At 31.6% G+C, this 19034-nt stretch overlaps 1 protein-coding gene across 1 annotated transcript; it reads left to right on the plus strand.

Moving 5' to 3' along the window:
• The first annotated feature begins 12584 nt into the window (after positions 1–12584).
• On the plus strand, positions 12585–13996 carry LOC114740920 (ervatamin-B-like). The gene is made up of 5 exons (XM_028929178.1): positions 12585–12789; positions 12896–13069; positions 13160–13389; positions 13488–13631; positions 13727–13996. The coding sequence occupies exons 1-5, from the start codon at positions 12585–12587 to the stop codon at positions 13994–13996; spliced, it is 1023 nt and encodes a 340-aa protein (XP_028785011.1).
• The last annotated feature ends 5038 nt before the right edge of the window (positions 13997–19034 follow it).

Consider the following 19034-nt stretch of genomic DNA (forward strand, 5'->3'; position numbering starts at 1 on the left):
AAATCCATGAGTTGAAGGTTGGGTGCTTGTGGTGGCTCATAACTCACAGGTCAACTAAAAAAAAAAAAACAATCTATGCTGGTCGTTTTGATTTTGTTTCGTTATTTGACCATATAATGACAGCTGGATATTAAAATATATTAATGTGTATTAACATCCTTTATTGGTTATGAAGTTTTTGTAATGGCATTCATGTGTTTTGACAAGACAGGAAATTCCTCTCTGCCACATCCATTTACAACCTCAATGGGGGTTGCTGACAACTCGAGCAGAAGGGGTTAACAACCTAGGTAGTGCCCCTGACAACTCACTCAGTGGGGTATCATAGCTTCTAAATAGATTGTATTGTCAGCACATATAACGACCTCAACAAAAAAAATTGGGAGCATTTTGAAGTCATTAACAGCTTTAATTGTCGGTAATAGGATTACACTAGATTTTTACTATATAAGTTCACTTACAACCTCAACAGGGGTTGTTCATAACCCGAACACAAGTAGTTAACAACCTGGACAGTGTCCCTGACAACTCACTATGTGAGGTACCACAATTTCTAAATAGATTGTATTGTTAACACATATAACGACCTTAACAAAAAAAAATTGGAGCATTTTGAAGTCATTAACAGTTTTAATTGTTGGCAATGGGATTACACCAGACTTTAACTGCATAAGTTCATTTACAACCTCAACAGGGATTGTTCACAACTTGAACACAAGTGGTTAACAACCTGGGCAACGCCCCTGACAACTTTATATCAGTAACATAGTTCAGACTACCAATGACAACCTCCATGGAATCTGGTAACTAGTCCATTACAACATATTCACAACTACATCAAAATACACATATGATCTTATATCAGATTACAACCAAATATCATTTACCACTTGATATATGTATGAACAATATAACTACACCAAATTGACAACCCCTTCAAAAAAAGCATACGGGTTGCATGTGTGGATAATGACAAACAACTTAAGGTGTAGGTTATGATATTTACAAAAGAATTCTGTCATAAGCATTCACAAAAAGGAATATAAACAAGCTACCAAGAAAGTTCAATTTGGATTGGGGTTCTGGCAAGTCTTCACAGTATGGCCTAGCTCATGGCATCTTCCACAGTGGTAACGTTTTTTTGTTTCAAAATTGAGATTCAATTCTTCTTTTCTTTAGCCTTCCTGAGGGTCTTCTAGTGATTGGTGACTATAAAAATGTTCCTATCATCATCCGCGTAATGGTGAGAGCTTCAGGATGTGGACAATCATGTGTCTCAACTAGCCTCGTACTACTTGCATATATCTTCTCTTGGGGTGACAGCTTATCGCAATCATCTACAAATTCATAGACACTACCGTGAATTAACTTTATCACTACACATGCATGAACACAAGGTACTCCGCTTATTTGCGATGCTAAGCAAGTGCATTTGTGTGTTGTGAGATCAACAGTGACACAAATTATTCTAGTAGGAGATGTAGTATGAACTTGAACTCGGTTATCTCATAATATACACTATGCATATTCTTCGCTCTTGCTACTTTTTTTCTTGCAACTTGGACTCAATATTTGGCCCAAAGCAATTTGTCCAATTTTCTATTGCTATTTTGCTTACAACCATCTTCGCTAATTTCTCCATATGCTCATGTATGAGAACTGAAACATTGTGCTTCCTCTCCTTTAAAATCCAAGCATTAAACGACTTCGCAACATTAGTGGCGATGTTATCCTATTGTTTAAACAAAAATTTACTTAAAGCCTATCAATCTACATCTCCTTGAATCTCAACCCAATCAGCTAATTGTGGACAAATGACCTAAATTTTCCCATTGCAGCAATATATTCATTCTCAATCCTTACGTAGGTGATTCCATCCAGTATTTTCAATGTAACCTCCTTTGAAGTACCTGAAACCCGTCCCCTGTCTCAGTTAGTTTTTAAATAATGTGCATTTGTTTCTGGAGGCAACATGCTATGGGGTGGTGGTCCTACTTATAGGGTCAAATCAATACGTTCTAAGAAGAAATATTTGAATCTCATTGATCTGTAGTAAAAAGCATGTCTCTCGCCACCAAATACTGTCTGCACAGCACTTATAATGGCATTATTCCGATCTAAAACTATCGTTGTCTCTACTGATCTTGTGATGTCTTTGACATTCTGGAGAAACCAAGCCCAATCATCGTATGTCTCCCTACTGACTATAGCATATGCTAATAGAAATAGTTTATTGTCCGCATCATATGCATTAGCTAAAATCAATGTCCCCCTATAAAGACTACTTAGATGACATCCGTCTATATAGAGTATATTTCGACACCCTTCTAAAAATTCATTAATTGAGTATCCATAAGCAATGAACACCCTCTCAAATATGTTACTATCTAACCTTTCCCATCGAGCAATTGTGGTTGGATCAGTTTCAATAAGCCTTTCACAAATCCAGGGAATCACCATGTATGAATCCTGCGCACGACCTTGTATTTCTCTCAATGTTCTTTCTCTACCCCTGTATGCTTGACTATAATTTAGTCACACCCCATATTCTTTGTACAAATCTCTTCTAATTTCATTAGCATTCTTGTCTATATTACACCTTAAAGAATCTATCATGATTGATGATGTTAAGTTTGACCTTCCAAAGTGAGATACAACCAAGTTGTCCTGCGCATAATGCACATGCTCACTTCTTAATATTTTTATTATTAAGAACTCAGAATCTTGTCTTTATCCCATTGAGTATGCACCTATGTACCATGGGCATCCCTCCGCTCACATTGATCTTTTGTTGATTGTTCTTTACAAATTTATATGAAAACTTCTCAACAATATTATACCTACATAGTGCTTGCCTAAAGGCCACTGTATTAAGACAAATTTGTTCTTCTCCAATAACCAAACCCTTCCACTTTGTTGAATTCATTTCCAAAATTAGAGTTGGCATCATTTCTGAACCATATAGCAATGATAATGGGTCTTCACTAACCATATTGGGTAGAGATATGGACAATGCATCTAAACCTCCGAATAAGTCTTCCATCCTACATAACAGGACAGATCATGGGGTCGTTAATGATAACCTTCGATCACTATAATAACAACTTATGCACAACAATTGACAATAGCCAACATTACTTCGAAATTTAAATAATACAACTTATACATGTTGCTCTTCCATGGGAACATCCTTTGTTAGTTGTGAATTTTGATCTCTATTTTCTTCTATATATACATGACTACTGTCACCATTGAAGTTAATCAAATGTTCCACTCTTTCATCATCTACTAGGTACATAAATGTACACTCATCAAAGGTTACTGTGAATTTCATAACCATTTAATTACTTTCTTTTCCCACAATTGATGCTACCATTGTTCTAAATTCTTCATATGATGTGTCTTCCTTTATCATTCTTATTCTCACACCACCTCCAACATACTGCGTTTCACCTTCCACACTATTAATAAATTGTACTCCTATATGGAGGTAACAAAACAAATGCTTCCTACTTGAAGTTGCCATCCTTCGTATCAACCTATCACAATCACTCGTTAATAACAAGTCATACAATATATTAGCAACCTTTGATATATCTTTAACAAGACATTTAACCATTGCATTACAAGGGTTACAACAATAAAAATCTGTTATTTTCCATTCATTTTCATCAGCAACACAACATCAATGACTGAAAAACACAGCATTGTTTTATAACCCTAGCCACACATAACAAAACCACACCTAAGATGATTAAAACCACATATGAGCCTCCCTTGATAGTTGTAGTGAGTTGAGTCACATCCTTAATACCCACACACCCACAGCTAATTAACTTTTCAAATCAACATTAAATTTAAGATTGTTGTGCATGAAGAAGAGAAATGTTGTTAATGATGAGACTTACAAAGATGATGAAGAAAAAATATAACTTGCCTACAATAATAGAGCACCAGCTTAGACTTCCGTTTCTTCTTTTAGAAGCTTCTCTTCCTTGTGTATGCTAAAAAACCTAGCTCATTAACTGACACCAATAAGCTTTTCTCTGTCTTTTTTTTTTCCTTTTCAATCAATGAGGGCAAGTAGGTAATTTAACAATTTTAATTTTTTGCTCTGAGGTCCCTGGGGACTTAGGAAGCATTTGGGGATTTTCATGGACTTTTTCATAATTAATTGTCTTCTATGGGACTGTGTGTAATTTTTCCGTGAAATAATTGGAGATTCTTTGTCATAAACAGCCAAAATGGAAGCTTTTTCCTGGACAGGCCTATCTTCCTTTTCCATGAGTTTCCCTCCTTTTCTTTTTCTAATATTTCAACGGTTCAAATATTTTAATTTTTTTAAAATTATCATTAAAATGTGAAATTATAAAAATAAATAAATAATAAAATACAAACTACTAAATTTAATTTCAAGAGTTTACATATGTACTAAAGGCTTTTTAAAATATTTTATTATGGAGAACGGGTGGAAAGGCACAAAAGTAGGGAGAAAGGGAGAATTCAGAGAGAAAAGAGAAGAGAGACTGGATAGATAAAGCTGAGAGAAAAGATCAATGTTCCAATATGAAATCTTAATTCTTTTTGTAACTAACAATCCTAGCACTACTTATCAAAACAATTAATAATAATAAAATACTAATCATAGTCAAAGTCTTAAAATAATAAAACAACAATGAATCATAGTAATCATCAAATAATAATTTAAATCATATTCTAATAATAAAATCCTAAATTCAACAGAGATTGAAGATTCCCACAAACAATTATTATTAAGAAAAATTGCAATAAGGTCTCATTTAAGGGAATTAAATACAAAAAGGTCTCTTAAAATCATTAAATTATTCTCAAGTTCTAAGAGATCTCATTATAATAAATTTTATTTGTTTAATAAGGTTTTTTTTTTTATTTGCATTGACAACTGAAAGAGCATTCGTTGATAATTTAAGGTGTAAAGATTAACAACTATCACAGCAGGTATTGACAACACATTTTCTCAGCACATCACAAAGTGTAATGTATGAGTTGCCAATACCTGTCACGATAGTTGTTAATTCTTACACCTTAAATTGTTGACAATTACTCTTTTAGTTATCAATACAAACTTAAAAAACAAGGACAATTTAGTAATTAAACAAATAAAATTTATTGCAATTGATGATTTTAATGGACTTTTTTGTATTTAATTTCCTTGGATAGGATCTTATTGTAATTATCCCTTATTATTATCCTAATTTCCGAAGACAGCTCAAGTAGCAAGACGGATGCTGTGCACTTCTATACCGTTATGCATACGGTAGAGACACATCTGAAATTATTTTATGGCGAACAGCTTATCATGTTTTTTTTAAAAAAAAATATAAGAATAAGATATCCATTAATATTTTAAAAGTTGGACTGGACTTGACTCAAACAGTTGGATCGGTCAGACTGTTCAATTGGACCGGTAACATAATAACTACCTTAAAAATAATATTATATATCTATAATAATATATATGCAAGAAATAAAATATCAAATTATTAAAAAATATAAGAAAATTAAATAGTCTAATTATACATATGCATTTAACTTTATATTAACCATTTCATATTTTGATAAACCATTATTTTATATAAAAATATATAAACAAATTTTATATGACAATGAATTAATAATATAAAAATAAGAAATGAAAAACGAAAAAAAGTGTGTATATTTATAAATAAATTATCTGATTTAAAAATATTAAAAATCTTGTCTTGTCAACCTTCACGTATCACTAGGTAAAATAAATTTAAAATTTACTTTCTTCTTTTCAAATAAGAAGCTTTGTTGTAAAAGGTACGTGGGTAAAAACCAAATTTTTTAAAAGTACTTTTATAACATACGAAATAAATATATAAAAGAGATTAGCATGTTTTTCAGAAAAATCCTTTTTAAAAATATTTCTTAGTGTTTCACTATGCGTCGGTTCAATCCGAGTTATACTGGGTTGTTTTTCCTCTAGTTTAGGTATTAAACTAAAGCAAACAAGTAACCGGCTTGTTAGTTTCAGGTCTAAATAGTCTATTCCAGTCATATTTTACGAACAATGATTTTTTGAGTTGATTCCCTGCACACTTTGTTAGGCTTTTTGAGCAAAACACTATAAAATAGTATCTCTAACTTTTAATATAAGAGTTATTTAAGTAATTTAAATAAATTAATAAAGTTACTAAATTAGTTTAAAATATTTTTATTTATTATTTTTTCAAACTACTTTATTTCACTTGTAAATTAATATATAATATAATAATACAAATAAATATTTACTAAGATTGTTTAATATATATTATAGTTAAATAATTTAGTAACTTTTTTAATCTTTCTAAATTAGTTAACTGAGTGTATATTATGGATCAGAGGTAGTAATTAAAAAAATTACCAAGACATTACGTTATATAAATTATGACCAAAGTATACATTTAATTTTGTAACTTTATATAACATTCTAATTTAGTCCTTTATTTTAGAAAGTAAATACTAACACTGTATAAGGTTAAAAAATCAAATTAATATCTTATATAAAATTAAAGGAATAAGTATATAGTCTTGTCACAAATTATTGACTAAATACCATAGATAAAATCATTCCCTATTGAAACAACTTTGATGTAGCACACAACTCGTTCTATACGAGAACAATTTCAGGATCATGTAATTTTTGTTAAAATATATTTTGGAGAACCACGGGCTTAGCCTGCCACCTGTTGGCTCCTTCGTTGGCAGTGATGGCTTGGGAGGCCTGCCGGCTGGCGATGGTGGGTGGCAGTAGGGGGCTCTGGCATTGGACCGGGAATTTTTTAAGTTAACGATATTTGGCAAACACTAATACCACCAGTGATTCTAAATATAAAAATTAGTTAATGATCTTAAATATAAAATTTTAATTTATTTTGTCTCTTAAATTTATAATGTGTTTTAAAAAATATTCTTATTAATTGTAAGGTATTTTTACTTATGTGTAGGTCTAATATACATGATTAAATAAAGATAATTTTAAAAAAATCTGATTCCTCCAAATTAATTATTTAAATTTTATATTACTGGAGGTGGTATTTAATACTACTTTCGATCCTTAATATAAGAACTTGTTTAAATTTTATTTTGATCCTAAATATAAGACTCCAATCCACTTTATTTTTTATATTTATGTATTTTTTCTCAAGGTAATCCTTCTAACAATGATAATTCTAGCCAATATACTTGATTAGTAAGGATATTTTAGAAAAAAAACTATCTATTTATTACAAATGACTAACTTAACTTTTTTTTAATCTCTTTAAATTAGTTAACTAACTTTTATAATTAGGATTGGAGGTAGTATTTCTTTTGGTCTAACTCAGAATTTCCTCAAATAAATTTGAGATTAATTATAACGCCCCACGTGCCTTTCTCATATTGCAACACCCGACGTGATTTTTGTCGTCGGAGCAATTATTGTGGAAGTGGGGACACTAACGCATGCGCAGAATCTGCCAGAACCATACGTGTTCCACGCTTTCTAGCCCTTACATAGTCCCCCAGCTTTTCACGGCTTTCTGCATTATAATCAGATTCCCATAAAATTAAAATAAATAATCAGACAATTATTTTTCGTTCAGTTTTTATCAATTGAATATCTGAATAAGGAGGAATGCAAAATAAGAAAATTCTTCAATTTTCATTCGCTGATTAATGCCTTTGTTATTTGTAAAGCACGTGGCCACGCGTTGCATTAATTGCTCTCTCTGCTCATCATATCAGAAAAAATTAGACTCACTCAAAATATCCATCCTCCCTAGGATTTAAAGAACATAGTTATAAGAGGTTGAACACAATAAATAAGAACATTTTAGAATTTGTGTTTTTTTTCTTTTTTCAACAATTATCAAATTTTTAAGATAATGGGCACTACAAAAAAATAGGAGATTAGTGACGAAATTTAGTGATGAAAAATTTCTGTCTCTAAATTAGTGACAAAATTTATTCCGTCACTAAATTCTATCACAAGTCCGTCATTGATTCTATTTTAAACGATTAGTGACAGAAAAATTCAGTCACAAACTCCTATCACAAAACATTGTGATTGAATTAGTAACGAAATTTTTCCATCACTAGTTTTCATCACAATTCCGTCACTAATCTGTCACAAAAAATATAATATAAATATATAATAATTATTTTTAAAACATATTATTAAAATAAAAATATAATATATCATAATTTTTAAATATTATATTATATAAAAATTAAAAAATAAAAATATTATAAAAAATAAAAATAAAAATATATAATATACTTATTATTTCGTTAAATATTTGAATAAAAATATAAATTTTTACAAATTTTTACTAAAATATAAAAATTAAATTCAAATAAATAATAATAGGGACTAATATTTATGATTGAGAAAAGCTGATAAGAGTTAACAATAAAATCAATTTTTGGTTAAAAAAACGATAAAATCAATTATATCAGGATAATAGAAATAAGATACGCTTGTGTGTCTACCTTTTCTTTTCTTTTCTTTTTTTTGGGTTTCGTTATATTGTCGTTGGAGCATGGATGAGATGCTTGGGGAGTGTTTGGTATTTGAAAAAAGTGCTCTTAAAAAGCACTTTTATATAAATCGAGGCAAATTATTTCACATATTTATTTTGTATACTATAAAATTATTTTTGAAATTATAGTTTGAGTTCCATCCAAATAGTCCCTTAAGATAAGACGAAAAACAAAGAAAGAGGCAACGTGACAAGGCTTAGTTGAAAGTTGAAAAAATAAAATAAAAAAAATAAAAGAGGACAGAGGACCGCCCCAGAATGGAAAAAGAAAAAAAGAGAATGACAGGGAAAAAAACTATAAATTACAAACTCCAAATCAAGTTTGGTAATACAATTTTATTTGATATTAATAAATCTGAATTTGTAAATGATAACAAATTTTTGTGGACATTTTTTATTTGGTATTTATAAAATTTTAGCTTTTTTTTTTAATCATTGTCCTCGGAAAAAAGCAGAAGCCTAGCCCAAATTATGTACGTAATTGGGGTAACAACTCTATGTAAAATAATAAATCCTCCAATGTATGTACGAAAACCATCAAATCGAGATGGAATCTTTTTTCATCTATATAATTATTATTTGTCCACGAGATACTTTCAACTCCGGTCCCCGGGGCAATGTTTTTTCAGGAAATGATTTATTATACAATATTGAGCTACAATAATTGAGTTGGTATAACGACTAAAGGGTTAAGGGGTATTTGGTTAAAAAATATTTTTAGCTAAATTATTACAGATATATTTATCTCGCACTCCGCAAAATCATATCTAAAATCTTGTTTTAAAATACTAGTATGTTGTAATACAATAACAATATGTATGATAATAAAATAATATAATGTTTCATTGCTATAGTTGGTCTTTATTTTGATTTTGTTATTTATAGTTTCAAATTATAAATTTTGGTTCCTAAGTACTATCAGTCTAAAAAATTAATTCTTATATTTTAATTAAGATTTAGATTATGTTATTTATTGAGAAACTGAAAAGCTATTATTTGAATTCATAAATATCAAACCAAAATAAGAGTAATATAAATTATAATGACCAAACACTGTGGTAACCTAATGATAAACATGTCTTTACAAAATCATTATATACAGGATCAAGTAAGATATAATACTCGTAAATTATTTTTATAACACATTCAGTATCCTAATATTATTTTTTAATTATATTTAATATTTTAATTTTATTTATGATTCATGATATTAGATACGAAATAAATAAAATTAAGATATTAAAGCATATTAAAATGCTAGATGTACCAAGGTTGTTAGATGAAAGGATGTTATTTTACTTTTTAGATGTAGGGCTATAGCATGTGATGGAATGCTTTTTTGGTGCATAATAATCGTTTGTGCGCGTGGCACTTTCAGTCATTGTCCCTGTCCGGCGGTGCGTGCTCCGCGGTCGCTGGGTGTGTGGTGTTGGAAAGCTTGAAATCACTGTTTTGAGCATGTGCTCCCCACTTTTCATCGTCGGAGTCTCCTATCATGTTTGATGTTTCCTAGAGGTCGCCCGTGGCTTTGGGGGTACGTTGTCATAAGTGATAACTCTACATATAACAATTCTTTTTTTTTTAAAAATAATTTTAACATTTTGGAAAAATGCAGGAAGGTCATGATTTCCACCATTTATTATACTACCAACAGTTTTAATAGCACTTTATTTGATCACTTTATCAACACTATTTACAACAATTATTTTCACAATTTCAACCCCAAAAAAAAAAATAATAAGAGGGTCATGGTGCAAAAGAGGTGTTATAAATAATATTGGTGAAGTGGTGAAAGTCTATAAAGAAATGTTATAAATGTCATTAGTAATGTAGTAAATGATTTATAACAACGCCTCTTTACTTGTATTTTTCCAAATGTTGAGTTTGTAAATTGTAAATGACGTTGATCAAGTTGTTAAACTCATTACAAGGGTCATATTATAATGACATAATTACAATCAAGTCATAAGAAAGTGATATATTTAATTACCTTGAAGTTTATTGACAAGTGAAAAGTAAGTAATGACAAGTTTCAAAGTCAGAAATAAAAACAGGTTTAGGTTGAGCATTTGTCATTGAGATGTATAGTAATTAAATTTCTTTCTTAAAACATCTTGATAATTCTCCCTATTATAATTTAGCAATATTGCAAATTTTCATTTTAGTCATAAGTATTTACTACCTCTAGATAATTAGGACTGAAGGTAGTATTTGGAATTTTGAAGTTTGGGATATTCTATTTTGGTTTTTGAAATTCACAAAGTATTTTTTTAAAAAGTTTTTGCTCATAAACGTGCATGTACGAAAACCATTATATTTATAAGATGTGATGGAAAGGAAGCTGTCATTTTATATATAATGAAGCGCCATCCTTGTTTTTTTATTACTACCTTATAATTAGGACCAGAGAGATAGTATATAATAATGGTTTGGACACATCGCCCTTTCAATTATTTTATTTATTTATTTATTTTCTTTAGCTCACAACTGGATAGGCGGTCGTAGTCGCCGCACGGAAAAGTTTGGCCTTCCCCCCGTCGCTATTCTCCTTCCCCCCCCCCCCCTCTATTCTTATTCCTCTCCCTATATTTGTTGGCTTCCCATTATTTTCTAACCAGTCCCCCATGTTCCCCGTGCTCCCACTTATTTGAGTAAAGTAAGAGTAAAGAATGAATACAGTAGAGATATCCTGGGTTTTCCCGAAGACTATTGGTCGCGTTTCATACAAAATATTGAAAATAAGGGGTAAGGATTGAGATTGAGATTAAAAGATCCTGTTAAAAGAATGTTTAGTATGAGTAATTGCTGAATACTTAGGATTGGACAAACCCATATATGTAGGATTAGGAAACACTATGAGAGAGGTGGTATTTCCCAATCCCACTTACTTGGAATTTAATTCCATGTAATAAGAAATTATTGATCATGCTAAATACTCTTTAATGGTTTTTCTCAATTCTAATATCAATCCTTATCCCTTATTTTTAATGATGTACTAAACGGGACCATTTGTTCTAGTGGCATAAGATATTTTAGGAGAATTTTAATTGGGATAATGATAATGATTTAGAATTTATTTGAACTCGGAAGAGGGCAGGGCCAAGGACTGGTTGTTTAGGCGCTTTTATATATATATATATATATATATATATTCTTTTTTTGCTTTTTTAAATTTTTGTGTAATTATAATATTATTAATTTTTTACATTATTAATGATATGTGTGTGTGTGAGTCAAGCATCTTATCATTTTTCTAAAAGGAAAAAAAAAAAGAAGCAAAGAACAACATATCCTTTATGCTTTTGTTGAGTTGGATTCGCGTGACACTTTGTTTAGGATTAAAAACCCAATATATTATCACGCGAGCAGACAACGTACATGTTATCTTCTCTTATCTCACTATACATATTTGTCATTTTATTCAAATCACTATACCATTGGTAAGCATAAAGGAAAAATTACGAATATACTCCCTCCAATTCTTTTGGGTCAGCCATATTTTTGTTTACAAATCTTCAGATTTGCTCTGACATATGTATGCAATTTAATTTTAAACACATTTGAGAGCCTGCTATCTCCATTTTCGACAGGTGGAAGCAAAAGAAGCTTGGCGTTATGGAAATTATTGCGGAAGTGGGCACACTATACCTATCACATTTGCAGAATCTGCCAAAACCACTCGTGTTTCGCATTTAATTTCCTCGTCCTTAATTACTTTCCCCCTCAATCAATCATGTAGTACTCCTCTTTCCTTCTCTTACTTGATTATTTTTGAAAGAATAATCAATAGAGTTAATTTAGAAAAAAAATTAACAAATATGATAAATAGGTTTTACATAAAAGGTCAACATCAACTCTTCAATTATGTTTTACATTAAGGATTAGATAATTATTTATAAAAGTGAGCTGTGATGAGGGGACTGTGCGCAGCGGCCTCTATATATATGGAACAATAGTGCTATGGAAGAACCATGCACAATCCAAGCGCTTGGCTCAATATCTATCACCTTCTAGTGCACAATGAGTTCGCCTGCTGCTAAAATCTTCCTCCTTTTCCTGGTTTGGTATGCTTCCATTTCTCTTACCTCTTCTTCCAGTGTGCCTGATGAGTATTCCTTTTCGAACCTGGATCTAGACAAACTCGTTTCTGACCAAAAAAGTGTTCCATCTATTCCAAATCTGGAAGAAGGAGACTGGACGAGAATACCAAACCTTGGGAGAGGAGGCAATAAGATTTCAAATCTTTAAAAGCAATTTGAAGGAAATCAGAGAGAAAAATGCAGAAAGGAAGTCAGCCAGTGACTACAGCTTGGGTTTGAACGAATTCTCAGATATGACGTACGAAGAGTTCAGCAAAATGTACTTGCATGAGACAGAGGAACCCATAATGGAAATCAACAATAGCAAAATGATATTGAACGACGCATCATGTCCAGATGCACCCTCTTCCTGGGATTGGAGGACCAAAGGAGCTGTAACGTATGTTAAAAACCAAGGCAAATGTGGTAAGTTCAAATTTGCTTCGTTCTTCTGTTATAATCTAATTGCCGCATATAATAGAAGCATATAACAGCGAATCAAATTCATTTTTGGAGGTGGTTGTTGGGCATTCTCTGCGACCGGAGCTATGGAAGGTATAAATCAGATAGTCTCTCAACAGCTTCTGGAACTTTCTGAACAACAACTCATATCTTGCTCTACAAGTAAAGGCTGCGAAGGAGGGTGGTACGTTAATGGATTTAAATATGTCATCAAAAATGGTGGAATTGCCTCAGAAAAGGCTTATCCATATACAGCTGACGATAGTGCTTGCAATTCTGCAGCGGTTAGTGTTTAGACCTGTGTGAACTAATTGGGTAGTTTAAATATATGTAATTTTCTTAATTATGGTTTTACTCTTATTCTTATTTTACTTTGATGCAGGCTGGAAACACAATTGCTACTATCGATGGCTATAATTATTGGTCTCAGAAACCTATATCTGAAAGTTCTCTCCGTTGTTATGTTTACAAGCAACCTGTTAGTGTTTCCATATATGCAAGCCCACATTTTAAGTCCTACAAAAGTGTAAGTCATATTTTCGTTTCCTCATCATCAGATCTCTATCATCCAAGAAGACACATTTGAAAAGTAATTAATAGTTGTTTGCTTAACGGTGACAGGGAATCTTTGCTGGCGACGATTGCTCGGGCATCGGTTCATGCAAGCATAATCATGCTGTATTAATTGTAGGATATGGTTCATCAGGCGATGGTCAAGATTATTGGATTGTTAAAAACTCATGGGGATCCACCTGGGGACAAAGTGGTTACATATTCATCAAAAGAAACATCGGTGCTACTCAGGGAGTATGTAACATAAACTGTTCTGGCGCATACCCAACCAAAGGGAAGAAAGAAGTGCCTGCTTTGAAGATTGCTACTTCCATATGAAGCACGCCCTCCAGGAATAATATATGAAGCCAGGCATTGTAAAGCTGTGTGAAGGACACCAGTTAGGTGCTGTACCATGCTTGTATTGGGTATAAATAAATGGCAAATGATTTGCCGTGGAATAAATAAGCCTGGTGGCGATATACAGTTATGTGTGCCGTGGAATAAAGCTTATGTATGTTTAATTAAGAACGAAAGCTCTCCCTCTGTATATATTTACTTCTTCTGATCTCCATATTGAATTAGAGCATGCTGATAAAACATGAAGGTGAGTAAGTAATCTGTTATGAAAACTTGTTGTTTTTACGTGGATTAATAATTTCTGAGTATTAAAATTGTAACCCAAATAAATCTTAACTAGCCCAACGCAAGTGAGTTTGAGATCAAATTGAAGTAAAGACATACAAATGACAGAATAAACTTGAGATGTTTTATATATTATGATGCGAAAAGTTTAGGATCCTGATTTTTTTCCAAGTATTTCAAATGAAATTGATTTCCTCTTTTTGCCTTGCTCTTAATAGTAGCCGGGTGTTTGGTAATAAAAAAAAAAGTACCTTTTAAAAAGTGTTTTTACTGAGACAAAACTTTTCTTACACATTTATTTCATATATCATAAAATTATTTTTAAAATTATATTTGTTTTTCTTCCAAACAGTCCCTGAGACTCTTTCCTACAAAGCATCTTGTGAATCACTAATGTTTAGTAATCATTTCCTTCGAAATAATTCATAATTTCTTATACAATTGATCAAGAGACAAAACCAACAACGAATTTGACAAGAATCTCCTTCCCTTTTTCCTTACTCCATGGGTGGAGTCAGGGGACGTTCAAAAATAATTTTTCTCTCTGTACAGAAGTTCAGCCAGAGCAGCAAATTACTTCAAAGAGAATTTACTTCAAAAAAGGGGGAGTAATTTACTTCAAAGAGAATCCTCCCTCCAGTTCTTTTTATAAACTTTAATTTCTTGAATAGATGTGGTCTTTTTATTATTATAAGTTACATTTGGGGATATTTGAATATTTAATTTATTTTTTCATTTTTATGTCAAACCGCTTGTCATTGAAAAAAAATATTAAGTAAAATATATCCTTTATACACTTGTTGGGCCTATGGATTGGCATCGCACTTTGTTAAGATGAAAAATCCTTTATTTCATTCATAGTAGGCAAGTCTCGCTTTTCAACCAATAAGGTACTAGTAACATTGGTAACACTACCACTATCAATAACCATGCTGCATACCTTATTCTTTATGAAATACCTAGTGTGGAAGATAAGCTCTCGCTGCTCTTTCTCATCATCTTCCTTTACATGAATATTTAGGGCTCTTCTAGCCACCAATGCTTCTCCCGTAACAGGTTCAGCTTCATCAATCTCTAATTCAGAGTCAGTCACCAAAGAGGGCATATCATCATCACTTTTATCACTAGAATGTTCACTGTCATACTCACCATTGTCTTTGATAATGATGGCTCTCTTATTGGGATATTTGGAAGTAATATGCCCCTTTCCATGACATCTAAAACATTAAAGAGAAGAGGTTTTATCAGTAGAAGAAGTTTTAGAGTCAAGTTTCTCACCACCATTACCCTTAGGCTTTAATTCCTCCTTGGCTTTAGGGGTGAATCTTGCTGCATCCTTAGCCTTGGAATCCTTACACTTGGAGGTTAGTTTAGAGTCCCTCCAACCAAAGGATGAGGATTTGGAGTGTTTCTCTTTAAACTGTTTTTCAACCTTGATGGCTTTGTGCACCAACTCCTCCTTATCAACAAAAGTGTACATCTCAACTTTGTCTCTAATTTCAGGTCTCAGACCATCAATAATTCTGCTCATGCTTGATTCTTCATCTTCTTGCACTCCAGCATGCATCTTAAGAAGATCAAGCTCATGTACATACTCTTCTACTGTCATAGAGTCTTGGCTAAACAATCGCAACTTTCTATTAAGCTCTCGATAGTAGAAACTAGGAACATACTTCTTGTGCATGAATTTCTTTAGCTTCTCTCACGTACGAGGGGGACCTTTGCCCTTAAGGCGTCTCTTAAGCTGCAAATCTTCCCACCAAATAGTAGCATAGTCAGAAAACTGAAATGAAGCTAATTTTACCTTTTTTTCTTCAAGCCACTCATTCAATTTGAAAATCTGCTCGAACTTCATCTCCCAATCAAGATATTTATCTGGATTGGTATTACCCTTGAAAGTAGGATACTTGATCTTTGGATCGATTATGGCCATGTCATTTTTGGAATGTTTGCTCTTGCTGTTTGAAGTTGATGAGCCATATCTAATCACCTCGTCATCACTACTATCTGTTTTGGATATCTTTAACTCTTCCATTTCCATCTTGAGTTTGAGAAACTCATCTCTCATAGCCCTCATGAATACTTTGATATCTGTGTTGAATTCTTCATTATTGGATTCTTTCCTGCTCATCTTCAACCTGAGATGTTAGTTGAAGCAAAGAGAAAAAAGAAATAGAAATAATGGACCTCATCACTCTGCTCGTGTGTTCCACTTAATCAATTTGGTGCCACTCATGTTTCTCTCAACTTTGGCTTTTATATTAAAGTAAAACACTCTTGTCTTTTACCACTCGAGCTTGTCTCCTATAGTATTCTTGATTGAAACTCAACAAAAACCAAGAGACAATATTAGAAAGTTGTAACCTTCACAACCAGAAATTGTAAGAGCCAGCAACTATGTGAAAGGGGAAAAGATAAGAGATGAAAGAAGAAGGATAGGCAAAATGTGAGGATGGAAGGAAAGGAAGAGAAAAATTGAGGAGAGAAGAAGTTTATGATGAAAAAAAAAGGATAGAAAAAAAAAGGTGGAAATGGGAGGCAGGAATTGCAAAATGAAAATAAGGTTGTGAAAGTAAAGGAAAATAGGAAACAAAGTAATTAGGAAAGGTACTTCCTTGAGAAAACTTTAGGAAAGTGAGTACCTTGCAACAAAAGAACTGAAATTAGGCAAGTAGTATGAAAAGGAAGGAAAAGGAATAGGAAACAAAAGAAGGAAACTTGAAGAAAGAAAATAGGAAAGTAATATGAAAAGGAAAAAAAAATAGAAAACTAGATAAAAAAAAAAAGGAAAGTAGAAATAGGAAAGTAGGAGTCTTACCACCCAAGTATAAAAATTTAGGAAATTAATTGTGACTTGCAATGGAAGCTCTTTCAAATTAGGAAACTTGCCTCTTATGTTGCAAACTCCAAAATCTGAAACTCTTTCCTTCTTTTTTTGTTTTTTTTTTTGTTTCAACACAACAGCACATTTTAACTTCATGTAAAACTTAATTATTATTTTTTATTAAAAAATAAGAATAGAAAAAAAAATTAGAATCAACCTGCGTGATTTCGAACTTTCACTTGATTGGAATTTATGGTCGGCCACCTCTTACATATGAGAGCATATGGGCGTTAGTGGCCTTTTGCTTCTATGAATCACGTGTTAAGTGGAGATTTTGGAAATGAATGCATCCATCAATCGTCGTGGGTTTGAACCTTTTTAAGTGTTTTTTTAAAATAATTAATAAATGCAACCATCAACTTTGATCATGTTTGAATTTCTTATTGTGCCCTCATAATGTAACTCATCCTACTCGCACTAAGAATTTTGATTTAAGCTACTCCAAAACCAAGTTAAGTCTCTGCTAAAGCATATACTCATTTAATTTTAAATATAAGACTCATTTTATAGTATAGTGTAATTTAGTTTTACATTAAGAGCCTGAGGAGGACAAGTCTAAAAGCTAGTCAGCTTGTTTCTTATACCCAAGAATGTGGATTTGGTTGAGTCAACAACCAACTCGCGTTTTTTAAGTGGAGTTTTTGGATACACATTTTCCTTATGAAACAACTTGTTAGGACGTATATATCTATTTCCTAATCAATGGGAATTGATATATTAAAAGTCTCAATCAGATGGATTGAATTTAATAATAAATATATAATATGATAAAATACTTCTAAATTTAAATTTTAAAATTTGAAGTTGAGACATGATGTCTATTTAATTATTCATTCTCTATTTATTTTCTTCCCACGAACGTGTTTCGTGGGATAGCTCTCCAATTCCTTACCTATCTCATCCAATTCAAAAGCAAACTTGGTTGGCTATACGATCGAGTCAACTCAGACATAATTGGGGGTTCTACATAAATAATATACTTGGACCTCATTAATTTGTGGGTCAAACTTGGTTGCCTTTTGAATGTTCTCAAATGTCTTTCTTATTAGAAAAAAGGCATGGTAATTGGAGGATTAATCTGGCCAAGTTGCTTAGGAAATTATGCGGAGAATTTTTCTATATTTTTAATGCTATCCAACCCAACACACTATATACATTTTGGTTTTTCATATCAAATCCTTCTACATACCCATATAAGTGTATGTATCTCTGTTTTCTTTTAAAGTTATATTTTAATTAAAATATATATTTTGAAAATAATTGTTTAGTTTAATATGCAAGTTAATACTACTCCGGACCATGCATGCAAGTTGATACTCCAAATTCCTTTTTGTAATTATGTTGAAAATTAAAATTTTCATAGATCAAGCAAGACAAAAAGTTGGAGAATTTCATAGCTTAAAAGACATCTAGTTTTGTTTTTTTGGGCAAAGTAGCATCCAATACTTTGGTATTATTTTCAGTGTATCTAATATTTTAATTTTATTTATAGTATATTTAGCAACCTGATATTATTTTACTGGTGCATCCATCATCCTAATATTATTTTTCAGTTACATCGTCACTCTAATCTTATTTTATAATTTAGGATGCACATTGCACTTTAAATAAGATAAGATATTGGAACCACCAAAAAAATAATATTAGTATGCTGGATGGATTATAAATAAGATTAGAGTGTTGAATATAGCAAGAAAATAATATCAGAGTTTTTTACAAACTCAATTTAGTGTACATATATGTGTGTGTTATACTACACCTAATCCTTAACATATGACCCAATTAACTAATTTGGAAAGCTTTAAAAAGTTATATAAATTATTTTAAAGTATTATATTTATCATTTTT

Source organism: Neltuma alba, unplaced genomic scaffold, assembly GCF_004799145.2.
Source record: "Neltuma alba isolate B1F8T4 unplaced genomic scaffold, ASM479914v2 tig00000578_pilon, whole genome shotgun sequence".
Lineage (NCBI taxonomy): Eukaryota > Viridiplantae > Streptophyta > Magnoliopsida > Fabales > Fabaceae > Neltuma > Neltuma alba.

Coding starts and splice junctions, on each gene's coding strand:
- LOC114740920 (XM_028929178.1), top strand. CDS start 12,585: ATGAGTTCGCCTGCTGCTAAAATCTTCCTCCTTTTCCTGGTTTGGTAT. Junction 13,390..13,487: donor GTGCTTGCAATTCTGCAGCG/GTTAGTGTTTAG, acceptor ACTTTGATGCAG/GCTGGAAACACAATTGCTAC. Junction 13,632..13,726: donor ATTTTAAGTCCTACAAAAGT/GTAAGTCATATT, acceptor TAACGGTGACAG/GGAATCTTTGCTGGCGACGA.